General features: G+C 35.0%; 2 protein-coding genes across 4 annotated transcripts in view; one reads left to right on the top strand and one right to left on the bottom strand.

Annotated features, from left to right (window-relative positions):
- Nucleotides 1-707, bottom strand: part of LOC107665992 (alpha-1-syntrophin-like) — a 28,049-nt gene extending 27,342 nt beyond the window's left edge. Inside the window, exon 1 of the mRNA XM_016457083.1 lies at nucleotides 342-707. Coding sequence (XP_016312569.1) covers nucleotides 342-609 — 268 coding nt within the window. The 5' untranslated portion in view covers nucleotides 610-707. The remainder of the gene's footprint in view (nucleotides 1-341) is intronic.
- An 8,508-nt stretch (nucleotides 708-9,215) lies between these two features.
- The window catches only part of LOC107666150 (protein CBFA2T2-like), a 47,247-nt gene continuing 29,644 nt past the window's right edge, over nucleotides 9,216-26,818 (top strand). For 2 of the 3 annotated variants that reach the window (XM_016457326.1, XM_016457327.1), the window contains exon 1: nucleotides 9,216-9,334. In XM_016457326.1, the coding sequence (XP_016312812.1) occupies nucleotides 9,307-9,334 (28 nt within the window). In that variant the 5' untranslated portion in view covers nucleotides 9,216-9,306. Of the gene's footprint in view, nucleotides 9,335-24,032; nucleotides 24,182-26,818 lie in introns of those variants that run through there. The other variant, XM_016457328.1, reaches the window with a different exon arrangement.

The raw sequence follows: 26,818 nt of genomic DNA on the forward strand, positions 1-26,818 counted from the left end.
ACATTTTGGACATTGTACCATAGTATTCTTGGAGAAACCAAAATAAAACCATGGCATTATTTTCAGTACCACAAGTATATGGCACCACAACTTTACCATAGAAATGTAAAAGAATACCTTACTAATGCATAGTACAAGAAGCTAAGTTGATAGATAGATAGATAGATAGATAGATAGATAGATAGATTATGTATGATAGATAGATAGATAGATATTCTCCACCTTCATAACTGAACCGACGGATCAAACCGTTCTTCAGTTTCAAAGTAACTGTTTCACGAAGAATAAATTGAAGTAATCCAAGAACACTTTAATAACCGAATATAAACGAGTTCTCGTACCTTTAATACTTATTCCGAGTCCTCCAACTTCTTGTTTGGTGACTCTGACGGTTCGTTTGACGTTCGTGATGGTGTCCGGTACCGGCGAGGCGCTGGGGTTCGCCGGATCGCCGTTAACAGCCCCACCGGCCGCGGGCTCATCGGCGGTGTCTCCGGGGCTCACGGTGAACGAGTCCTCGCTGAGAGCGGCGAGCACACGGATCCAGTGGTGCAGGGTAACGCGGAGCTCCAGCAGTCCGCTCTTCACGGGCTTCACTGCGGCCGCCATGATCAACACATTCCTGGGATACCAGCGGAGGAGCGGAGGAGCAGAGTCCCAAATCAAACTTATCCCCTCCTCCTCACCAACCAATCTCTCTCTCTCTCTCTCTCTGTCTCTCTCTCTCTCTCTCTCTCAGTTCAGCTTTAGTTCTCAGATTCAAAGTAGCCTACTTTTATTGTCATGCTTGTTGCAATACTGCCAAAGCATCAGTGCACACAGAAACAAACTGAGGCAGAACAGAACGAAAGAAAAAAATTTAATAATAATAAAAATAAATAAAATAAAATTGCAAGAAAGTTAATAGAATACAAGTTTAACAGTTAAACAAACAGCATATAATAATAATAATAATAATAATAAAAATAATAATAATCAATACTGCCAAAGCATCAGTGCACACAGAAACAAACTGAGGCAGAACAGAACGAAAGAAAAAAATTTAATAATAATAAAAATAAATAAAATAAAATTGCAAGAAAGTTAATAGAATACAAGTTTAACAGTTAAACAAACAGCATATAATAATAATAATAATAATAATAAAAATAATAATAATCAATACTGCCAAAGCATCAGTGCACACAGAAACAAACTGAGGCAGAAAAGAACGAAAGAAAAAAAAATTATATTAAAAATAAATCAAATAAAATTGCAAGAATGTTAATAGAATACAAGTTTAACAGTGAAACAAACAGCATATAATAATAATAATAATAAACGTTCAGCAAGACATAAAAAATGTCATCTTTGTATAATGTTGGTTACATTCTGTTAAAAACCTTTTTTTTTACTAAACGTTCCTTGCATCTTAAATACATGGAATACATCTTAATTAATAGTAATCATAATCATCATCATCATGAACTTCTGTTCTGTCATGAATGTCAGGTTTCTCAGTGTTACTGTATAAAAAGATCAAAATACTTTATTAATAATGAAAAAGACTTGGTAAGGTCATGAGGGTCTAAGAGGGGTCACATGGGTATGCATGACATCACATGACAACAAAATGGCTTCATGCATGTATGCACAGACTGCTTTTTAATGAGAAATAATGATAAAAGATTATTACACAACTATGCCAACATTTATTTCCATCTTTTGTTTTTAATGAACTAAAAAAATAATAATTTTTACATTTTCCAAACGTAACAATTTTCCTTTTAAGCTCCACAAAAATATCAAAATAACTTTTAATTCTTAAAATTAACAAATGTTTATGACAGAAGAACAATTAAAAAAATATGTCATTAAAAAGTATATGTACAAACACTTTTAATCATACTTTTTCTTTATTACAACCTTTTTTTTTTGTATTCAGAACATTGTTTATTTATTTATTATTCTTGGTAAATCTTGTAAACACAAATGTAAATTTGTGTGCCATAGCTGACTTTCATATATCAAAGTACCACGGTCTTTCTCTTTGATGCCATAACTGTGTTATTTTGACATAACATTTATTTATAATACATTTCTATCATTTTGTAATGGTATTATTTTATCTCCAGAACTCAAACACAGACAGCTGAAGCTCTTCATCTTCATCTCATGTTTGCACTGACGGCTCAGTGTGAAGCTATTCAACCTAATTACCAAATAGACTCTAATTAGTCTCTTTACATGTGGAAAGGTTTGGATGTTCCTGAGCAAACGCTGATCCAGACATCAATGAACTACAAACACTGAGCGCTGAAGTTTCTTCTGCTATGCAACACCACTTTACCATTCTGAGAGTCTTTTTCATTCAAAAAAAGAAGAAAAACGATTAATTTCTCAGATCATTCACTCCTGCGCTGCAGTAATTTGAACTCTATATGATGATGTCTACTTGAAATTCATTTTCAATGATGGATGTTTTACAGAGACACAAAACCAGCCTCACAAAACCTACCAGAATTGCATTGCATATCACATACTCACATGCACTGATAACACTTACTGATATTTGTGCTGCGGACTGATGTCATGAGGGAGCTGGCTTTTGTTAGTTAGAAGGATTTTTACAAAAGACCAACAAAATAGAAAGTAATAAGGGCACAGGAAAAACATATAAACTCAATATTATAATTATAATTCCTAAAATTCTATGAATCCAAATTCTCACATTTTTTACTTATTTGTTTATCTTTTTTTAAAAGTCTGTTTCCATCTGATACCATCTTTTTCGTAAGAGTGGACGAGCTGTAATGAAGAATCTCAGCCAGTGTTTCGTTAATTGTTGCTTCACACAAGTCACTCACCTCAATAGCTTTGACTTTGTCTCCCTCTAGTGGTGGAATCGTTCTTCAAACGCCCTGATACGAGAGAACACATAATAATCATGATGAGATAATCAGTCATGTTTATTGAACATTATATCATTTCCTCTTAACCTCATGCCTAATACTAGTGAGAAACTAAAACAAATGAATGGTTTGTGCTCAATCCTGAATAGACCCTCCTATGCAGATATTTAGTATGTTACCGTAGACAAAATCAAATAATTACATATTCAGCAATGAACTGACTGATTGCTGTCGTCCTCTATTTAAAGCAGCAGAATTGTATTTTGTTTTGTTTGCATTTTTGAAACATAATTTTCCTGTTTAACACTGTAAAGCTGCTTTGACACAATCTGTATTGTACACTGCTGTTTAGGTGACTGGACAAAGTCCAGCAATTTAATTTTTAAAGATTTAAAGTGGGGTTTTTTTCACGAATCTTTTAAAAAATAATATTGGCAACAGTAAAAGACGAGGAAATAGTATTTATACTGTTTGTATCACTGTGTGTTTGTTGCAGAATATTATTAGTGGGGATTTTACAGTGATTCTTTCTGCAGTTACATAATTGCACCAGTAGATGGCGACAAGTGATCGTATAATAAGTGAATATTGACTCATTTATTCAATCGATTCGTTCCACAACACTGAATGAAACATAAACAAAATGATTAGCGATGGGCTTTCACAGCGACTCTTTCTGCAGTTACATCAGATGGCGACGAGGGAATGTATTACACGTGAATTTTGAATCATTCGTTCAATCGATTCTTCGACAACACTGAATCGAGGAACGAGACGAGTCTTCATGAGTGAGTCAATTCGTTTAAAAACGCTTATTCATTTAGAAGCGAATGAATGCTAGCAGATGCGCAACAGCTCTGTTTGCGTAAATTGCGTTGGTATTTTGCCTCATTTTTATTTAGAAGTATATATCTGTCTCTTTGTTTAACGTTTTTCTTCTTTGTTTTGCAAGATCAGAGGACGAGAAACACAAACACTTCCATCAGTAGGGGCCAGTCACTTAAGTGAGTCACTGATTTGATTCACTTACATCAGATTAAAAAACAACGGATCAGCCTGTTGTTCTTTCCAAAGTTACCAGCCATTTTATTTACTCTCCAAAGCCAATAATGAACAATAGGCCTATGTATAAAAGGCATCTGACCTAATTAAAATATAGTGAGTTTGAAGGCAAATTTTCTACATCTGTTGTAGTTGGTTAGACAATTTTCCAGTTAATTTTAGTGGTCTATATTATTTTAGTATTTTGTGTGTGTGTTTTATTATTATATTATATTATATTATATTATATTATATTATATTATATTATATTATATTATATTATATTATATTATATTATATTATATTATATTATATTATATTATATTATATTATATTATATTATATTATATTATATTATATTATATTATATTATATTATATTATATTATATTATATTATATTATATTATATTATATTATATTATATTATATTATATTATATTATATTATATTATATCAGTTTGAGCATTATTCTGCAGTTTGATGCTTAAATCAGTTGTTTGTTCATGTTAGTTCACTACAACTTTTAATTGTGTGCTAAAATGTATTAGTAAAAATGTAAAAAATTATTATTTACTAATAATAATTCTGTAGAAGTAAATATAATAAAAAATAATGTATTAAATATAAATATTAGATAAAAATATATAAATATTAGATGAAAACTTAATGTAAACAAAATGTAGCAATGTTCCCTTGGGAACTAACTGAAATAATTTTAAGTTGAAGCATTAATTACTGAAATTGAAATAAATGAAAACCAAAACTAATACTGAAATAAAAATAAATTAAACCTAAATAGCAATAAAACACTATTACAAATGAAAAAAAAGCACATAACAGCAACTATAATAGTATATAAATTATGCTTGTGTTTTCACATTGAAATGTAAAACTTTACCCACAACTTTATTTTCTATTTTTTGCCAAGTACAAGCAGCCCACCACAAACAGTCTGTGTGTGTTTGCCTGAGAAATGTATGTATTTGTGCTGTATGTCTGCAGATGATAAGCCGTCACTGGTGTCCATCTGCTCACATATAATCTTACTGTCCTGAAGTGGTGTGTGTGTGTGTGTGTGTGGGGAGATGTCTTTGCCCTGGAGGGTTAACCAGGCGTCTGCCTGCTGACCTTTCTGACCCCGGCCTTTTGCGTGGACCTCAGGAGAACAGCAGGTACACAATCACACGCACAGGAGCAGAACAGCCGGAGAACAAGAGCTGAGGGGCAGGCATGTGTGTGTGTGTGTGTGTGTGTGTGTGTGTGTGTGTGTCGCTCGGTCATTCTCAAGCTGTTGCATTGTGAAAGACCTGCTAATGCACTAAATAGACCAGTGACAAAGACACACACACACTCAGAGACACAAGCCCAGCTGTCAAACACACACACACACACGTGCTGGCACGAGTCACAGCAGCAGGGTGGCTTCTGCCATTCGGACTAACGTATTTCTCTTTGTTGATGTAATGCATGCTGTTTCATTTGCCCGTTACAAATTATCATCACAAAGGCCTGCTGAGTGACACATATGATGTATTCGTAGGCCACACACTTATTACTTCGTCTGTCTGCAGCAACGTCTCCGTTTGAGTCTTTTCTCTTAACTATCATCATTTACCAGCTAGTGTTTTAGTGTTTTTTGGTCGTCAGTTCTTCTTAATTTCACACAGGTTTAAAGAATCACATTAACATGATCCACAAACAAACACAGTACTGACTGTCTTCGAGATCAGCATCTCACATTATTCTAGCATTTCAAACCATACAAACCAGAGTTATTGTCATTAAATAAAACCAAAACTAAAACATATAAACAAACAAACAAACAAAAATAAATAAACAAATAAATACAAATGTAATAAAATAAATTAATACAATTAAATAAAAAAATATGCAAAATATATTATATATACTGTATTATATCTATATAATATACCATTGGTTTTTGTTGTTTACAAATTGCTATAGTAGAACTATATGTGTTTATAAAAATAAATAAAAACTAAAAATTGTTACTTGAAATAAAATAAATATTAGCTAAAATAAAAGACTTAATTATTCAAATCGTTAATTAGGCTACATCTTAAAATCCCTATAAACCTTAAAGCATAAACCTTCTTTGGTTAACAAATAGAAATACTCTGCAAAATATCTGAATAACAAAAAAAGCTTAAGAAAAGTTAAACAAGTTTTAATAAAAATAACACGTTAACTAATGTAGGTAAGAATAAATGACAGAAATGATCTACTGAATAAAGCCGCGTCAGATCGCGCTGTTCTTCTGAGGTAAATTCCGGCTTATTCCTCATAGCAGGTCTTCTTTCAAAAACTATGAAAATTAGATGAATCTTGATTTTTTTTTAATCTATTTTTTTGTATCTAGGTGAGGGCGTTTGCGTGCAGGTGACTGCATATAATGAGCTCAGATACGGGAAAGACTGTACCTCGCTTTAGTTTAATACGGATTACATAATCAGATAATATTTGTTTTCGATTTGAATTTGTTAATTTAAAAGTAGACACTTCAAGCTTTCGATAGACATATTTCTCATGTCTCTGTGTCAAGTATTCGCTGAGTTTCGGTTCATATTTGTGATGCGTAGAAATTTGCTCACGGAGACCGAGACGGCAGAAAGCACACCCTGTTTGTTTTGTTTATTTTACAAAAGCACAATGTTTTGTTGTTATTGTCAGTGTACACAAATAAAAGTAGATTTGATTGATTTTAGTCTTATCTGTATCCGAGTATTTAAGGTTTCTCTGTGAATCAGGAAAAACTGAACGTGAACGCGCCGGCGCGCAGAGGGTTAAAGACGCTGCATTCAATTCTATCTTTAGACTGTAAATTTAGATTTCAAATTCAATCTTGATTTTAGAACTGTTGAAATTATTTACAGTAACGCAAGTACTTTATAAGTAACTGTAATTAAATGGCCTAAAAATGAACAGTAATCCCTTACTTTACTTTTTCCATGGCTAAGTAATTACAGTAACGCGTTACACCCAACACTGTGTCTATATATATATATTTCAATTTTATCTTTAGACTGTAAATTTAGATTTTAAATTCAATATTGATTTTAGAACTGTTTAAATTATTTACAGTATGTAATGCAAGTACTTTATTAGTAGCTCTAATTAAACTAGATAAGTATTAACTAGATAAGTTATTTAATTATAGTAACGTGTTACACCCAACACTACATATATATATATATATATATATATATATATATATATGTGTGTGTGTGTGTGTATATATATATATGTACATATATATATATACACACACACACACACATATATATATATATATATATATACATACACGCAAGGCATCATTTCTAATTTTCTTTTAGTTTAACTTGAAGTAATAAATAAAACAAAAATAAAAACTATATAGACATATATAAAAAAGAAGTAAATAAATAAAATTAAAATTACAAAGAAACACAACAAAATTACTAAAACTTTAACTCAAATTAAAATGAAAAGGATAAAAAAAAATCAAATATTCATCAAAACTACTAACAAATCTCTTTTTGGCAAATGTTATTTTTAAGTGTATTTGTGCATATTTATGTTCTATAAATGACTCTTTTATATTCTGCATCTATTGCGATGACACTTTAAGTGTGACTTTAGCAGGTAAAGGAAGAGCATGCATTTCCACATGCATCAGTAAGGAGGAGGCGCAGGACGGATGGTGGGTGTTCATTTGTTGTTGTTGGTCAGCAGCTGTGCCGCACACTCAGGAGCAGGTGGCGACTCGTGAGGGGACTGGGAAAGAATGAGCGGCATGTGTTCATGTGGGAGGCAGCAGGAGGAGGGAGAGACTCTCATCCTGTTTAGAGACACCACCAACATATGAGGACGTGGATGGACACAACATCAACACAGACAGGGATGAAAAACAATTTAGACCCTAAAGACTTTATTCAGATTAATTCTTTGTCAACGTTTTCGAAATCCAACGATTCCTTCCACTCTATAGCAACCAAAACAAACAACAAAAACATTGATATCAGAGGTTGTTCCTTTAAAAAGAAAAAAAAATCTATTAATTCACACATGGATGCATATATATTTAAGAAATTACTACATTTTACACTTCTGCACTCAGACCACTCATTTATATTGTGACATGCTTTATTTCATCTAAAACTTTTAAACGACTAATTATTATATATCATATTTAATATATTCTATAATATAATATTATATAATATATAATATTTTCTAAAATATAATTTGTATACATCAGTGTTGTTGTTCTTGTTCTTTTGTACTAAAATTAAAACTAAAATCAAAACTATTAAAAAGTGTTTTCATTAAATAAACCTGAAATAAAATAAAATATAAATATTTAGATGAAAAACGTAAAAAAAAAAAAAAACGCACTAAAACCGGCAACTAAATATATATGAATATGAATATGAATAATAAAAATGACAACAGCGCATAAGATAATTAATTTAAATGACAACTGAAAATATAAAAAACCTAATTCAAAATGTTAAGAAATACATATATGAAACAAACTATAATAATATATATACATAATACTAAAATATATTTTGTATACAGGTTTATTGATATTAATTGAAAGTCTGTATGGAATATTTATATTTTTATACATTAATTTGTCAAGTGAACTTCAACTGAAGGTACTTTATATATGCCATGGTCCTGAAATTCATACTACGGTACATGACGAATAAACCATTAGTAGCTACAAAGTATTATCGTCCCTGCTGGAAAAAACAATAGAAACCATCACAGAAAATTCTAATGCTTTCTACTACAAATACCATTACAAACATTATAAACCATCAACTTTTAACCATTAAAAATTTGTTTTCTGTAGCGTGTTTTGGGACATATTCCATTAGGATTTATTGGTTTTAACAAGCCACTAATAGAAGGCGACCAATTACCAGTAGAAACCCACAGGCTCCAGTTTCCATTAAAACCAATACAAGTCCCATTATAACCAGTAAAACCATTACAAATTTTGTAATGGTGTGTATTGGGATTTTTTTCAGCAGGGGTGGTACATTTGATTTGGAAACATGCAAATTGTAATTTGTTTTGTCAGACATGTCCAAAGGGACATGATACCATTTGGACATGCATGGTGTATGACACTGTAATCATTCAACAGCATGATAAACATCTGGTATCATGACTGTACCATGGTATCACCACAGTGCTTTTGGTTTATTGTTCAGAAGAGTCTCTGTAGCTCCACCTCCATCTCAGAGATGCTGTCAGTGTGTGTTCAGACCGCCATCAGACACACACACACACACACACACACTGAAGTCCGTGGATCTATTAGTGAAGAAGCACAAGCACACAGCGTGGAGGATCACAATGGTCGGGATTCCGGGCGCGTTTCAATGTAAGTGCACTAATGTGACGTGATTGCAGCATTATGTTAGCAGTTCTTATCTTACAGTAACACATATCGCAGCATGCCACACTAAAAAGATCAACAGAGCAGCGAGAATAACACGCTTTTGTGGTGTACTGCGAATTTTCCATGGTAAATACCGCTGTTATTGTTTTGACTGTAAGGTATGATACGCGTTCTTGCTTTGCAAGTGTATTGTATCGACTGTAAGTTGTTACTAGTCAGTCTGCGCAAAGTGCGCATGCGGAACAAGGTTGTTCAGTGAGACGAGCGTTCCAGACTCCTGCGCTCTTCTGTTACTCTGAGAGCCATTTGTTTGAACGCCGGAACGCTTCCTTTATATTAGAATGAAACAAAATGCATTTAAAATGACAACGTATTTAACATAAAACATTCATATGGAACCTCCCTCAAACGCAGTTTGTGAGGTGTTAACTATGGTATTTTAACTACCATTACCATGCATGGTCAATTGTTGTTTACTGTATCTTTAAAGTGTGATAACGTGTAGCCTACTTCTATCCATTTGCCAACTGCTCTAAATTATGATTGATTTCAAAGTAAAAGGAGGTGCTGAAGTCTGATTTTGTGGTGGCTGTGCTTTAAAATGACATTTTTATCATCTTAATTCAAGTAATGAAGGATTTTGAGAAGTCTGACAAGTGTTGAGTTCTACTGTAAGGTTAACCCTGCCTGCTTTACATGTTTGAAATGCTTAACAGTTGAAATCGTTCATTAGAAATTTAGAAAAGAAAAGAAAGAGTTACACTTATTACATTTAAATAGGGTAATTTGTAACCTATTACATTTCCAAAGTAAACTTCCCAACACTACTTGGCACCAATTGTAAGAGTGCAGACCAAACAAAGTACCTTGGTACCACCATAGTATCATTCAAAGTACCTTGAAGTACCACATAAACCCATGGATTATTGATATCATAACAACAGTTCTTTTTTTTTTGTAAGGGTGGAATTACCTTTTTTTGGACCATGGTACTCCTATGTTTTGTTGTTTGTTTGGACATTATAATGATGATCATGTCATTCTTTGAAGTGCCTTGAGGCATCGTGTAAAAAAGTGCCAGTGGTTCCCATACAGTATCAAAGTATATTTTCATGCTAATACCATGGTAGTACAGGCAAGCTGTCTGTATAGCGTGGTAAACCGGCTCTAATCTGTTTTGAGGGTCGGAGACGGACCTTCTCTTGTGTCTCACTGGAGGATTTGGCGTTAATCCCTTCGGCAAAGTTTCACACCATCTGGACTTCAGTGCTGCTCGGTGGACTGATCTACAGGAGGCCTGTGTGTGTGTGTGTGTGTTTACAATGAAACGTCCCGGTGCCACAGCAGTGCTGTCGGGGTCCCTCGTGCTCAAGAATAACGCAGGGCATTGTTTTGTCCCTTGGGGTTTGTTTCCTTGGCCTGAATAACTAATGCCTTGAACTAGTAGCTGATGATGCTGAAGATCATGTGATGATCGTTTTGACCACATGAGGGCGAGATGAGCTGTAGATGGATGAGGTTTGGAGTTTTGACTAGTCTGACAGTGAATATCACATTGCCTTTGTTACAAAACACTTGCATGGTACTGCTGTAGTTTTTTTTTTGGGATATATGCAATGATATTTTTTAAGTACCTTTGTATACCATGTAAATACTATGGCACATAACTTGTAGGCTTATATCTCAAAGTGCCATTGTATTATTACTGTAGATCACTGTTATTTTAGTAGTTTGTGTACTATTATAGTATTTATTAATGTTTTGAATTAGCTTTTATTTTTATATTTTATTTTAATTTTACTTTAAGTATTAGCAATTTTATTATGTGCGTTTGTCATTTATTTATTTAATATTTCTATTTAGCTTTAATTTATTTTTATTTAGTTTTAGTAATTTTAGTACTTCAACTAACTTTTTTTTTATTTCGGTTAATTGCCAAAGCAATTATTCTAATTTTGGGTTAAGCGTTTAAGTTTTTTTTTTTTTAACTAATATTTACATTTGAAATTATTCATGCTTTATTTCAGTCAACAAAAAAGATTTTTAATTGTTTTTGTTTTAGTTTACACTAACAACATTGGTAGGTGGCGCCATGGTACAGTTACGGTATTAAATAGTAAAACTATGTTTCTGAAACTAATGGTGCATGCTATTTAAATGGTTTTCCAATGTATTTTCCATGGTAGTATTATGGTAAATATCTGGGGAAAATCATGCTGATGCTAAATGGTACAAAAAACCTAATCATGGACTACCATGGCACTTTTTGTAAGTGATGTTTAAAAAACACAGTATTATCATGATAATACAATTGACCATTTCCAAAACAACACATTTACCATTTTGTCCAGCATCCTGGAGACTTAAACGCTCATGTACATCCCTCTTTAGTGAGCCAGTTGTTGGTTCAGATCCAGTTGGAAACGTGAAGCTTTAGGACTTTGGTGTAATTTTCCCCTTCAGCTTTGGCTGGAGCTCTTGAAAGACGAAAGTTTGTGTGTGTGTGTGTGTGTGTGGGTTAGATTCCGATCCTCTGACTTGAAGAAAGGAAACACAGGACAAAAGGGCCCTTCAGGTTTGAATTAGCGCTTTAATTGCTCTTGGCTCTTGCTGCCGGGGTCTCCAGCGCTGGCATCACATGGCGCTCAGGTCGTGTGGGAGAGTTTGTGCACGTCAGAAAGAGAGTAAGAAGAGTGGGGAATGAAGTACGGGTCTCCGCTTCGGTTTTAGCAGCTGTTACTGTTTTAAACAAGGCAATCTTGGCCCGCTTTGGCTCCACGGTTCTCCTCTCAAACTGCTGAGAGCTGCGTCCAATTAGCAAATAACCAAACCCTTTGAGTCCCAGCCGTATATAACGGACTCTCGATGCACCCTAGATGGGTTCTGTGGTTTGCAAATGCTAGTTTATCAGACCTTACATGCACGAACCTGCATTTTATTCATCTGTTTGGTGCTGTAGAGTGTTAAAACCAGCACTGAAGATGTCAAACATGCTCTGATAAAGTTAAATATGACTCTTAGTGTGTGTATGTGGATGTCATTGACCCCGTTCTTGTGTTTAGCCGCTTGTGCGCGAGTGTGTACGAGCTTGTGTGTGTTGGATGGATTATCTCGGAAGAGAAACACAATGCAGTAATTGACATCAGCTCCACCAGATGTTTCTCGTCGGCCACCGCTGTGCAGACAGGCTGTGCAAGATTGAATCCAGATGTCGAGGCTCCACAGCGAATAGTTCTCTCACCACCAACGAACGACTGTTGCCCAGAATGTCAGTTTTTGCTGGAGATATGGATTATTGCGGGACCGGACCGCCTGGAGTCGAGCCTCTGACCCTGTTTAAAAGAATCCAGATTTCTTTATATGCTTCCATCACGAATATTAACCTGATGTGTTGACAACTGTCTTTGTTTTGATTCACTTCAGTTCGCCTAAAGATGGAAAGTCTCATTATTTACTCGACCACATGTTGCTCCAAAGTCCTTTTGCACAGAATTTGCTCTCGAATCTCATTTAAACTTGTGCATATTCAATCATGCCGCATTACGATTGGTTATGAGACACATGAGACCCAATATGTTATATTTGGTTGCCTTGAGAAAAACCCAACGGGATTTTTCCATCGGCTCTTCTATTGGATTATTATTTCGAAAATAAGCTCTGTGACCAACAAAAGTTGATATTTAGTCAGTCTTTGTTGATTCTCACACATTTTGTTCATCAAAACCAAAGACTCTTCACAAATGAACACAACTTTACTGAATTTTGAAGACTTGGAAAAAAAAGCTGAGCGTAGAATGTAAACAAACAACACCACGGTTGCATGATTTCCGACAACTCTGTCAGTTTTTATTTTTGACTGAAAGTTTGAGTTAGCATCGTTTGCAAGAGTGATTATAAACACAGTGAGGCTGTGAAAGTGAGAAGATGAGTTTACCTGTTGTCCAGAATGTCAGTTTTTGCTGGAGATATGGATTATTATGAGACCGAACCTCCTGGAGTTGGGTCTCTGATCCCGTTTAGAAGAATCCAGATTTCCTTATATGATTCCATCATGAATATTAACCTGATGTGTTGACAACTGTCTTTGTTTTGATACACCTCGTTATTTACTCAACCACATGTTGCTCCAAAGTGTTTTTGCATAAAATGTAAATTGCCCTCTTGCTATTGAATCTCATTTACACTTGTGCATATTCAATCTTGTTGCATTACGATTGGTTGCAAGACACGTGAAACCCAATAGAGCGCATTAGTATGCCTATTTTTCACCTTTGTTCTCTCGACAAATACCCAACGGGATTTTTCCATTGGATTATTGCAGAAAATAAGTTGATTTTTAGTCGGTCTTTGTTGATTCTCACACAATTTTGTTCATCAAGATCAAGAATCTTCACGAATGAACACAACTTCAAAGAAGGCAATCGGCAGAAGTAAAAAGCTAAACATAGACTATAAACAAACTACGGCCGCATGATTTCTGACAACTTTTTCAGTCTTTATTTAAAAAGATTTTGCAAGAGCTCAATTATATACATGATGAGGCTGTAAAAGCAATTAGTGAGTAGATTAGTGAGTAGATTAATGTAGTTTAGCTGTTCGACGTGATGACGTTTAACCTCTGTAGTCCCATTTAGCCACTTGTTAGCAACCACCTTATTAAAGACTAGTAAAACTTAAACAACACACATTACTGATGTATATGTGGTAGAATAAAACATGAAGATATCTTGATCTTGTGTTCACCACAGACTTTATTTCAAGCACAAATCACCCATTCAAAATTCCCTTTGATTTTGGAGCAATGGAACCTAAAATTCTAAACTCGTTTCCAGGTTTTAGCCTACAAAAATACGTATATTCAGCACTGGACGTCACTGAATTGAAACCATAATGCATCTCAAAGCACCGTGTTTGAATGTGAGAGTTTTGAGACTTCGGGTGCATGCAAGATTTGTTCTAACAAATTAAATCGTTTGACCTTAAATTTTAGATTCCTCACACAAAACTATCGCATGACTTCTGAAGACTTGAAATATTGCATATAGACTTTTTTTGGGCTGGTTGACATCTCTCCATCACCAACTAGACTGAAAATAATTGGCATAGGATTTACTTTGAAACAATTTTCACTCAGAAATTGCTAGTCAGTTTCACAAATAATTACATGGAAACAGCAAGCTTCGTGTTGCATGAAAAAAAAAACGACAGAAAGTTCATTTTTGGCTGAACCGTCCCTTTAAAGGTCTCTTTCCTCAGCTTCAACAGCAGATTCCTGGAGCAGCGATGGGTTTTGTTGTCTTTTGAATTGTTCTGCGATTGTTCGCACGGCTGATGGTTATCAGCTGATCCGGCTGTTGTGAAAACAAAGCAATAGGAGTTTGGAGTGGCGGGATTATTTCAGGACGGCTGATCGCGCTCTGAACTTTCTGCAGCGGTGGGAGTTTAAAGAGGGACAAAGACGGCAGTCATTGAGGAGTCTATCAGAGGGAGGAGCGTTTAAGAGCTTGTGAAAGGGGCTTATCGTGCCATTAAAGCTTTTTAGGACCCCCACCATCCACACGCTTGAGAACGAGCCCTCCACCTCCTCCACCAACGTTTCTGTGGAGTTCAGGATGATTTTCTTCAACTTTCTGTATAGTCTCAGAATCAGATTCAAGAAGCTGTATGTTAGAGACATTGTTGTAAGGTTGAATCTCTTGATCAATATCCAGGTGTTATTTTACCCCCAAAATAAACAGGAACAAACAAGAGATTATAGTTTGTATAAAGAAAATAGAGCTATTTTTAGGATCATTAAGATGGTTTTCGTGACAAGTGAATACATTTATCTGTAATACAATAAACAACAATAAAAATCTAATTTGTCAAATTATAATGGAAATCATCTTGTCTGGACAATGATTTTTAAAAATTAAAATAAACATAAATTTAATTTAATAAAACAAATAGTACCATGTTGCATACTTATGAATGTATTTCATTTTATTAAATATTTTATTTTTTTGCATCACAGTCATGGCTAACATAATATACTAAAACTGAAATTAAAATTAAAACCATAAGAACATTTGTATTACTTAAAATAAAATAAACATAAAATAAAATATAATAATAGTTTTTATTTCAGCTAGTTGCCAAGGCAACATTTCTCATTTTAATGTAGCTTAACTTGATGTACTGAAATAACTAAAACTGAAATAAACTTGAATAAAAACTATAAATATAAAAAAACACTAAAAATGACAAAACACAACAAAATTACTAAAAGTTTAAATTTAAAATGGAAAATATAAATATAAAAACAGATTCAAAATATGAATGAAAAACTATAATAGTATCTCAGTTAAACTAAAACAATGATATTTTCATGTGATATATAAATATTTCACAGTATATTTTGAAAATATGATATATAAAATGTGAGATTCCCACAATTTAAAAATAAAATAAAATGAAACATTACATTACACTACTTGTTTTCTTTTCCTGTCTCTCTGTCCGATCCTTTATTTCTCTCTCAGGCTGACGGGAAATCCAGCTGTTTTGTGGCCATCAGTGGCCGATGGACTATTAAAAAAAAGGGGATAAAAATCGCCTTCAGTCCAGTCTGTGAGAACTCACCAGAGCGTTGACATTGAGTGTGTGTGTGTGTGTGTGTGTGTGTGTGTTCCCAACTGTTTCTCATGCTTCAGGCCATACTGCCGCATTAAACAGGATGTCTGTGTCACATTTCAATGATCCATTATATTTCTCCTGTAGAATTGGCAGTAGTGCTTCTGAATGAACGGGACAGTGAATGAGACGCTTTATTTTTGTCTGCTTTTGGGAGTCCAGAGGGCTGTAATGATATCTTTCCCATGAAACACTCTAAATATGAGTGTGATTACCAGCATGTGAACGCAGCGTTTATGTCTCATGTGAGGGATGTCTGATTTGGGAACGAATCAGTCTTGTGAGTCGGTTCTTTTCATTGAACTGGTTCACAAACAACTTTGAAAAATTGAATTCGGATTGATTCGGTCTGATTTTGTGGGTAAATATCATAAACTAACAATAAAATTAAAACTAAAAATTTTATTAAATTAATTAATTTAATAGTTAAACTTGTCATATTAAAAATAATCAAATGTTTAATTATTTTTAATGATAATAATAAAAAACTGAAAACTGACATTTTATTTCAGCTAGTTGCTGAGATGTCATTTTTCTTTTAGTTTAACTTGATATAATAAAATAACTAAAAAAAAAAAATGAAAATTTAGAAAAAGATAAAACTAATAAAAATCACAAAAACATTATTAAAACCTTAACTAAAATTAAAATAAAAAATAAAAATATATTAATAAAAAAACAATACAATTAAATATTACTGCTGCCTTGTTGCCTACAAAGGCAGCATCCTGACTTAAATGAAACCTAATAAGTGATATGATAAAATAAAATAGTATGCTATTATGGTATTATTTACATCTGTTAACAACTTAACAGATAAGCAGCATAATTATGTTAAATCATCAGGGCCCGTATTCGCAAAACATCTTAAGGCTAAAAGTAGCACATAACTCGCCGATTTAGGAGAAAATCTTAAAAATAATGGGCGTGTCATTCCTAGGACTCCTAAATTTTTGCTCTAAGAGTATTTCACAAAGCATCTTAGCGCTAAAACTAGCTCCTAAATCTGTGAAACGTCAGGAGTAGTGAAGAGGACTCCTAAGTCACTAAGACCAAGCCACAAACTATTTTAGCAATATTTGACGATAATGAGCTTTTATAAAGGTATCGCCTTTGGTTTTGGAGGTTATCCCAACTCCAGATTTTCCTTTGATTATATGCTTGTTTTCATTAAGCAGTTGTGCAAGAAGTAACAGCTGTTCTTGCGTCCAGTTTGGTTTTCTTTTACATTTGCATGTCTTACTATCAGCCGTGATTATTCTACTCTGTTTATTAAAAGGCTGTTTATATGCATATTCACTAATTATGACAAGCACACCTGTAAGAGGCTGACAATTAGCTGAACATATACTTGTTTAATTAGTTCTATTCCTTAGTACAAGTTTGTCTCAGCAGCTTTGTGAACAGGTTTTAAGAGAAAACTCTGCTAAAAACGATTTAGGAGAACTCTTAGTGGTAAGATAGAATGTTTTGTGAATACGGGCCCAGGTTTTGTGTGAAAATGTAAACTAACTGGTGAATCATATTTTGAACTGGTTCATTGTAACGAACAGTTTGAAAGAACCGATTCACCAAAATGAGTCAGGCATTCCAGCACTGGTAGACATGCCAAAGGGATTGTGGGAAACGGTGGTCTTGACAAGCCAGAACAGATCCTGCAATCCAACCTCAGGAAAGGCATGCTTACACACACACGTGAGATCCCCTTTCTCTTCTTATCGGCACAACTATAATTAAGTCCTTGGTTTACAGCGTAAAAAGCCCCATGGGTGCTCGCTCTCTGTCTCTCTCTATCTCTCTCTCTCTCCAGGTGTTCTCTATACATACTCCAGCTGAACCACCTGCAAACACAGGTGTGTGTGACTCTTAAGTGTGTGTGTGTGTGTGTGTGTTTGTGCCAATAACACAGCTGCACTCTTGCCTTGAGGCCAAAAATGGACTGAGAATTCAGAATAAACATAGGTGTGGTGTAGGAGAACAAGCGATATAGTCCAGCTCCAAATGACCAAACAAGCTTTTTTCCTGTTTTTAAGCTGCTCATTATAACGTATGCTATACTGTTTACATATACAGTATACACACAAAAGCTTGCATTTACATTTGCAGTTATATATGCACGTACATAGTGCATGCAGCATAAATATGAGCAGTTTAATAGTATTGCATTAAATGGTGCGCTATACAGTTTCACATATTATTTTTATTTTTTATTTTTTCATCAGGAGCACTATGCAGTAAGCAGTATGCGAACACTGTCTCTTTCTTTGCGTCTCTTTCTCTCATCTTGTGTCTTAGATTTCGTTCGGCATGGATCCCACTTGACACAGAGCTCTTTGTGTATTTGTCAAGAAAATATCCCTGTTACAGCCGCGTTATCTCATCCATGCTTTCATCCCACTCGGATGAGATTCCGGATGCATTTTATTCCAATAGCACAACTTGGATGTGATATATATACACCTCCAAATCAGGCTCAAGGTCACTGCCTACGTCATTAGGCAACGGCCCAGAAACTGTCTAGAGGTGTAAATCACACTTACAAATGTGTGAATGTCACTGCACTAGAAAACAAAAGATCAAGTATTTCAAATTAACTAATGACGACACAAAGGTTTCTAATGCATTTAAATTAATTTAACCTAAAATGTTGATAAACTGCCTCAATAGTCATGATTTTATGATTTAAAATTCTAATGAACATCCTTTTGTGAAATGTTTTGCTAGAATGTGCTTTGACATTTTGTATGTAATGCAGTGACATTCACGTGTTCTTCTATGGCTGCTGTATGCCATTTATTTGTGTTGACGATCAGTGATTATATCAGACGTCTTAAATATAGTCCGGAGGTTGTTTACACCAGACCTGGTTTGGGATCTGACCTCTTCGGTATGGAGCACGGTGTGGTTCTGTGTCCGTCCACACACACATGTACTTCCCATCAGTTCTTCTCTTGTAAAACCAGGCAGTAAATTCCTCCCCGTCATTTTCTTGTCACTTTGAAAAGCGATTCTCAGAGAAACTTTCACAAGGATGGTTAATGCAGCCGGGTCAGATGAAGAGCTGATGCCCGACCTGCTGTTCTCTGACATTTGTAGTGAAATAATAAAAGATTGATGTGTTATGAAGTACAGAAAATGCATCTTTATTTCTAAGATTTCCAAATTAAACATGTAGCTTTGGGAGGTCAGGTGACAGTGTTACATTATATGTTATTTAAACATTTATTGTTGCGTACTGTTTCACATAATATTTTTTGCACGTGATTTAATTCTATTTTGGCATCTGATTGAGCATCAAACCACATGTTTGCTAAATGGTTCTGAGGGACAAACTTAATGAAGTCAATACATGCAAATGTGACGATGATTCAGGTAATGAGAATGGATCAGGATTGCTGTGTTTACTGGTCATTTGATGGTCATTATGTCTGTCTAACGGTAAACTGTGTGTGTGGACTCTCTTCTTGGCTCTCAAAGTGGAAACTTTAGGGTGATGTGGCCAAGAGAGCGTGTGACCCACCTCTCATAAATTGCGCTGATGCACGTGCTGAAGTGTTGGGGAGTAACTAACTACTAACTTAGCTGCTCTTGCCAGTAGTGTGATGGTTTTCAGACTGCAGGATCTGTTTGTCTGTTTCGGAATGAAAAACTAGCAGACTAACTGAATACCACTCACATGCATGCATACTACCTACCATTTTTTAAATAATAGTAGTTAAAACAGTACATAGTTTGCTACGGTTTAACCATTTGCATGCTATATTGTTGTGATATTTTTAATTAAATGTGGCATTTTAAGCTATAATCATTATTATTGTTTTGCTATTTCATTTGGCACACTAATGGTGCAGAAATGATATAATTCACACACACACACACACACACACACACACACCTTTTTCACACACGTCTCCTCCCTTACATACAAACACACTCAGTCTGTGTGTGTTGTAAGAGGAGTCGAGTGTGTGTGTGTGCGTGTGTGTGTCAGGCTTTACTTAAACTAATGGCTCCCAGGCGTGCAGCGTACAAAAACAGAGAGAGAGACTGACGGACGCAGAGAAGTGCTTGGAAAGAGATTTTGCTGTGGAGGAGATTGGATGTGGATTTGGAACAGCAGTCCGCGCAGTGTGTGTGTGTGTGTGAGTTCAGGACGAGTGTTCACATCTGTCGCCCTGCTGCGTTACATCCACAGATGGAGGAAACGTCTTGCAGATGGAAGTGAAGGATTGTAACGATTTAGATAGAAACAGGCTCCCGTGCTCTTTATCATGTGTTTAAAGAATGATTTTCACCAAAATAAAATGATGAAACTCATCAATCCATGCTGTTTTGGTACCAAAGATGTTGATATTTTGTTATTAGTTTAGCATGTTAACACAATACTCTTAATAATCACAAAAATTCACAGTGCACGCAGTAATATTGGGTAAAATAAAAAATAACATTTTTAATTAGAACTGTTTTGTGTTAACCTAGCTAACAAAATTTGTTCTAAGAGTGTTTCCCATTAAACATTATTTCAGAATGTTCTCGAAAGTTACAAAATGTCCAGTGTTTAAATGTTTCAAAAATGTTAGATGAACATTCCATTTGATCATTTTGGATACATTATGCAAACGTTACTTTTGAACAGTGTTGGGGAAAGTTACTTTTAAAAGTAATGCATTACAATATTGCGTTACTCCATAAAAAAGTAACTAATTACGTTACTTAGTTATTTTTAATTTTGAATGTTCTCTGAAACAAATAGTAACATTTAAAAAATGTTAGATGAACGTCCAAGTAAAATGTTTCAGAAAAATGTTCCATAAACAATGTATAAATAATGTTTCTGCGCTAACGTTTTGAGAACATTATAAGTTTGAATGAGCATTCTGTAGTAGTCAACATTTGAAGTGGATCAAAGCCTTTCATCAAAGTTGTTCTAAAACCTAAATGCGTTCTCGTCTTAGGACAACTTTGATGAACTTTTTTGATCCACTTCAAATGTTGACTACTGTATTAATGTTACTGGAAGAATGTTTGATCATAACGTTGAGAGGACATTGCCAGAACGTTAGCTAAAGTTCTGATAACATTCCCTGTTAGCTGGGAATATACTTATAATATGCGATTCCCTTGCTTTGTCTGCCACCTTGGGTGTTTTTTCACTCAGTTTGTCATAGTGCATTCTGGGATTGGCTTTTTCTTGAAGTATAATGTAATACTGCTTTAGAAATTGGCTAAAATAAGGCATTTTAGAAGGCAGCATATGCTTTTGTGTTGTTTTTTAGCCTTAAAATACTCTCTAGGTAGGCAGCACACTTTAGAGCTAGTCTTCTGTCATTCCCAGGGTTTTTCATTCGAAACAGACTCTTTGTGGCGTCTCCATATGTGGTGTAATGGCCACACACTCCTTTCAGATGCATTTCGAGGCAGAAAGTCGTTTTTTTTTGTTTAAGCCGAGCTTTATAGATGTGCATTTACATGCAAATGAAGGGGGCTGGTGTTAACGCTCATTAACCTGAATAGCAGGCCAAACACACAGAGTACTGTTTGCACACAATCAACAGGTTTTACATCACTCTTGATTTTTACTCCCTCCATTCATGCAATTTTTTAGATAGCATATAAAATGGGCTAGTTTTAGTGTTTTCTGTGTTTGTCATGCAGCTCTGATTTTTATATTTTATAATATAAAATTATGTATATTATAATATAATACACACACCCATATACAGTGGGTACGGAAAGTATTCAGACCCCCTTCAATTTTTCGCTCTTTGTTATATTGCAGCCATTTGCTAAAATCATTTAAGTTAATTTTTTTTTTTTCTGTCAATATGGGGTGCTGTGTGTACATTAATGAGGAAAAAAAATTAACTTAAATGATTTTAGCAAATGGCTGCAATATAACAAAGAGTGAAAAATTGAAGGGTGTCTGAATACTTTCCGTACCCACTGTATCATCATAATTATTTAAAAATGATAATATTATTTATATTTAAATATATTATATACAATTTTGTATTATATATATATATATATATATATAATTAATTTTATTATTATTATTATATTTTATTTTTTACACTACACAATATATACAATATAGCCTATATTTACTTTAAAAAATCTCAAAATTCATCAATTATCATTTGATTTAGGAGCTGACGCTAGGCTGGATGATGAGCTCTGATAACAGAACGATAATCTCAGTATTGACCGATTAATCAGGCTGGATTATAAATTGCTCTTTCACTATGCATGATGAATTCTTGTTATTTCTGCTCGTATCGGGTTTTATTCTCTCTCTGTGATGCCAAAGGCTTGAGAAATCTCTGAGCGTGAGGTCATGCGTTTTTGACTTTCTTTTTGGACGGGACGAGAGATTGGCCGCTAGTCAGGGCTCTGTTTATTTGTCTAGATGTAGATGGAGAGGGAGATAGAGTTCATGTGCCACATGACACCATATTGTAGATAATGTTTCTTATTACATGTCAGATTTTGTTCGACTTCGCCTCCCTCGCCCCAGGTGAAAAGAAAATGATCGGACATTGGAAGATTTTTTCCACATTTTTTATCTCCTTTGTATGGGGAAAGCACAATTTCTGTCCCAGCAAACAAACAGATAAATATAAATATTTAAATAAATAAATAAAATTGCAACAGATAAATGTTTTATATATATTTTATTATTATTATTATTATTATTATTAAAATGTAACAATTGTGAGTCGGGGTTACTATTATAGTAAACTAAAAATGAAACAATAAAATAAACAACTTAAAATAAAATACAAAAAACCCTTTATTTCAGCTCATTTTAATTTCGTTTAACTTGATGTACTAAAATAACTAAAACTGAAATAAAAATTAATTAAGTATAAATAGACAATGACTGAACTGACTATCATTTTAACTAAGCTTAAAATGAAAATATAGAAATAAAAAATGTATTAATAAAAACTATAATAGTATCTCAATAATATTAAAATGACACCGTTATGGGTACAAATAAAAATATACAGTATAATGTAGAGCCCGACCGATATATCGTTTTGCCGATATTATCGGCCGATATGAGCCTGTCGCCGATATATCGGTATCGGCGAATATGCCGCCGATATGCCGCCGATATGAACATTTTTTTTACAGAACATATAATACAGATAAAATGCTTGAAATGGTGTAATTACTTAGTTTGTCCAGCAGAGCGACCTGGATGAAACGCTTTAAAGCTTAAGTCAATGGAAAATCATTGAAACTTTGAACGGCCATATCTCCGTATCGGCGCGGCGAATCCGCACCAAATTCGGGGGATCTCTTCAGCTCAAAGAACCCTCTCGAATGCGAATTGAGTGTACGTCTCGAGGCCCTCTTTCGAATGAGACCACCCCCGCGTGGATAGCCCCCGGGGTTCGGGAGTTACGGGTGGTTAAATTCGCGGTCCGGCGCCGACCGATCTAGCGATCCCGGGGGGCTACCGACGCGCGGAGGGTGGCACCCTAATATCGGTATCGGCCCCAAAAAACCCATATCGGTCGGTCTCTAGTATAATGTCTAATACATATAGATTTATTAGTTATTCTAATGTCTCAGTGTACATCAACAATTGACTGTTTGCATGTATTTTATTTCTTCGAAGCAATTTTACAAGAAACATCTGGAACAAAGTTACTTGAGACATCAATTAGGGCTCATAAGAGCAACGCTGAGCAATAAAATTGTGTGTTTTTGGATGCAAACAGCACAAGAAGTTGAATAGTTCAGCCTAAAGTAACGGCACACACAGCATGAGGTGTTGTGGGTAACTTCCCCTCCCTTCAGTTGGCATGCACTTTGTTTAGCCTTTGAGTGCCAGAGCAGTTAGTTATGTTAATGAGTCTCCTCTAGTTTAATGTATTGAATAGAGCAGCGGCTGATTGGCCAGGAGCCACGCAGTGGGCGTGGCCTGGGCGATGACATCAGCAGAGAGAGAGGGAGGCGTGGAAGACCATCTGGAGTCCATCTGTGCCTCGCTGGCGGTGGGAAGGACTCGGACTGCAGCACTCACATATGTGAGAGAGTTTCAGACACATGCCTCACATATGAAGAGAGAGCAAGCCACTCAAGCAGAGTGATTTACATTGTTTGGAATAAGACACGAGCGGAGCGGACCATCATAGAGAGGAGGTGAGCTTCATCTCTCAGTGTTTTCATGGCTTCAGTTGTTTGTTTTGGTTCCACTGGATTTTGCTATTTTATGTTTGCATCCAAAGCTGCATTTGTACTCTATTCCAGGGCTGTAGATATGAGGCTTTTGTGTGTGTACCATGGTAAATATTCAACATTACCATGGTACGTTTATGTGTGGATTAGAACCTAGTGTTACAAACCTCTGAATACATACCATGGAAAGCCTTTATTTTTTTTTTTTTAAAGAAGTACCATGGTATTCTTGGAAGTATCTTGAAGTGCTTTGTAAATACCATGGTAAATGATTTTTATTGCTGTGGTATTTATCAAATATACACTTTACAATGGTACTTCCACAGTACTTTCTTCTCAGTAAGTACTTTTTTGATTTACTCATCTTTTTTATCTTATCAAATTGAGTACATTATTAAGTACATAATGCCCATATAAAATTGGTTAATGGTTTTAAAATATACAAATGCGCTGTTGTCATGAGCCATCTGGTTAGTGCATTTAAATTATATATTAATTAATGAATATATCAATGCATAATATATGTTCATATATAATATATATTAATTATATTGTGCATCTAAATATAATATAATATAATGAATAAAAATACATTTATTCTGTTTTTCTTTTTGTTGAAATGAAAACTTAATATTAATAAAAAAATTAACAAAAAATTAATCTTAACATGAATGTGGTTATTTCTAATGCAAATTCACTTAATAGCATTTGTTACGTTGTTTTGGATTCATATAATAGAGGCGATTCATGCCTTTAAGGTCATGGAAAAGCTGAAATAATCAGGGAATTTTAAAATAGTGATTTGGGAATCTGAAGAAGGTCAGTCATGGAAATGAATAATAACATCATGGAAAGTTTTTCTGCTCCACTCTAAAATATTTCATCAGCTGGAAACTGCTCTTTGAAAGTGTAATCTCTATAAAAATATATTTAAAAAAAAAATCCTTGATGACGAATAACGTGACCTTCAGGAGCTGGAGGAGAGAGATGGAGTTTGACTACAGCGTCAAGCTTTGATTCATTAAAGCAAGCTGCTTTAACTCTCGTTTAACTGTCATGTGTAGCTAGGGCTGGGCGATATAGCTAAAAAATGTATCAACGATATAATGTTTCATATCGTTCGGTATCGATCATTATTTAAATAGGTCTTAAGGAAACTTTTGACTTGTCTCCCGAGGCCACAGGAGGGCGCCATTCACTCTGATTGTATTTAAAAACATATGAGACGCAGTGAAAATGAATAAACCTCCACAAATTCGTGACGTGTTTTCTAAAAGTTTAAACTGTTTTAACTTTGCATGGCTACATCTCTTGTGTGAGACGTGAGAGCAGCAGTCATATTTGTCCGTCGAAAAAATGCGCTGAATATGCGTTCAGTGTGAATGGCTTGGTTTCGGTTTTAACCTAATCAAGATCTTCTCCGCATTGAGCTTCTATATTTCTCTAATATTTTGAATGAATAATGCAGCAACTGCGCGCCTCGTGGGCTAGCCTTATAAAACATTAAAATGCAACAACGTCACTTACATCATTATCACCGCATCTCACGCTCCTCTGATGACGCTCCCCGATGCACACCTAACATTTGATTGTACTATTTTTGCATTCAAATGCAAATGATTATTATAAATTCGACTAATATTTATTTTTTTTATTCACAATCTCCTCATCACAGGCAGTCACAGTCCTCGTGTTCGTGTTCGTGTTTGTGTGTGCGGTCTGCGTCACTCATCGCACGTGCCTATATCGTGCACTATATCGAAAAATTGTTTATATCGTTATCGAAGAAGGTGTACCGTCGATAAATATCGATACCGTTTTATCGCCCAGGCCTATGTGTAGCATTAGTTTTCTGCATGGTTGGATGGACAGATCAATGGGTGAAACAGCAATGAGAAGGTTTACGATTAGATATGTTGTTGCTCAGGAGATTTAATGGAGCTTGTTGTCATACAGTAAGATACAGTAGAAATTTAATAGAGCTCTAAAAGGAATATGTGATAATGTCTGGCTTTTCATTGGAGACTTTTGGCAGATCTGAGCCCAGTTTTAGCTCAATCAAAGATCTGAGAAATGAAGAGACGGTCTCGCTGCATCTCATTACTGATGTCTTTCTGCAGGTCTGCTGTGTGTCACCTTAACACAATCTACAGCCGCGTTCTGACTAGGCTTGCCGCGATAGATGGTGCTGACGGTGATACCGTTGTTAAGCCACAACACCGGTTACGTCACTTGCCCACCGCGGCACCGACCCCCACCGACGTTTAGATTTTTGATAGTAATAAAAATCATTTAGTTCAGTAAAAGAACAGACACTACAATTAAAAACTGAACGCGGCTGCTCAATGCAGCGTGCCGAACGACAGTCGCATCACAGATCAGATTTCATTAACCGGTGGGAAAATTTCCTCACCGTCACAACCCTAGTTCTGAAAGACACACAGCAGAGGAGGACTGCACACCATCACACCGACAGCACAGCCTGCGTGTGTGTTTCTTTTCCCCTGTAGACATGCTGTCTGCTTTTCTGCTTTTCAAACTCACAGCTTTGGACTGGAATCTAATGGCGCTTTTCCACTGCGTGGTACGACTCGGCTCGGT

The sequence above is a fragment of the Sinocyclocheilus anshuiensis genome, unplaced genomic scaffold (genome assembly GCF_001515605.1).
Source record: "Sinocyclocheilus anshuiensis isolate Anshui unplaced genomic scaffold, SAMN03320099.WGS_v1.1 scaffold447, whole genome shotgun sequence".
NCBI classification, from domain to species: Eukaryota; Metazoa; Chordata; class Actinopteri; order Cypriniformes; family Cyprinidae; genus Sinocyclocheilus; species Sinocyclocheilus anshuiensis.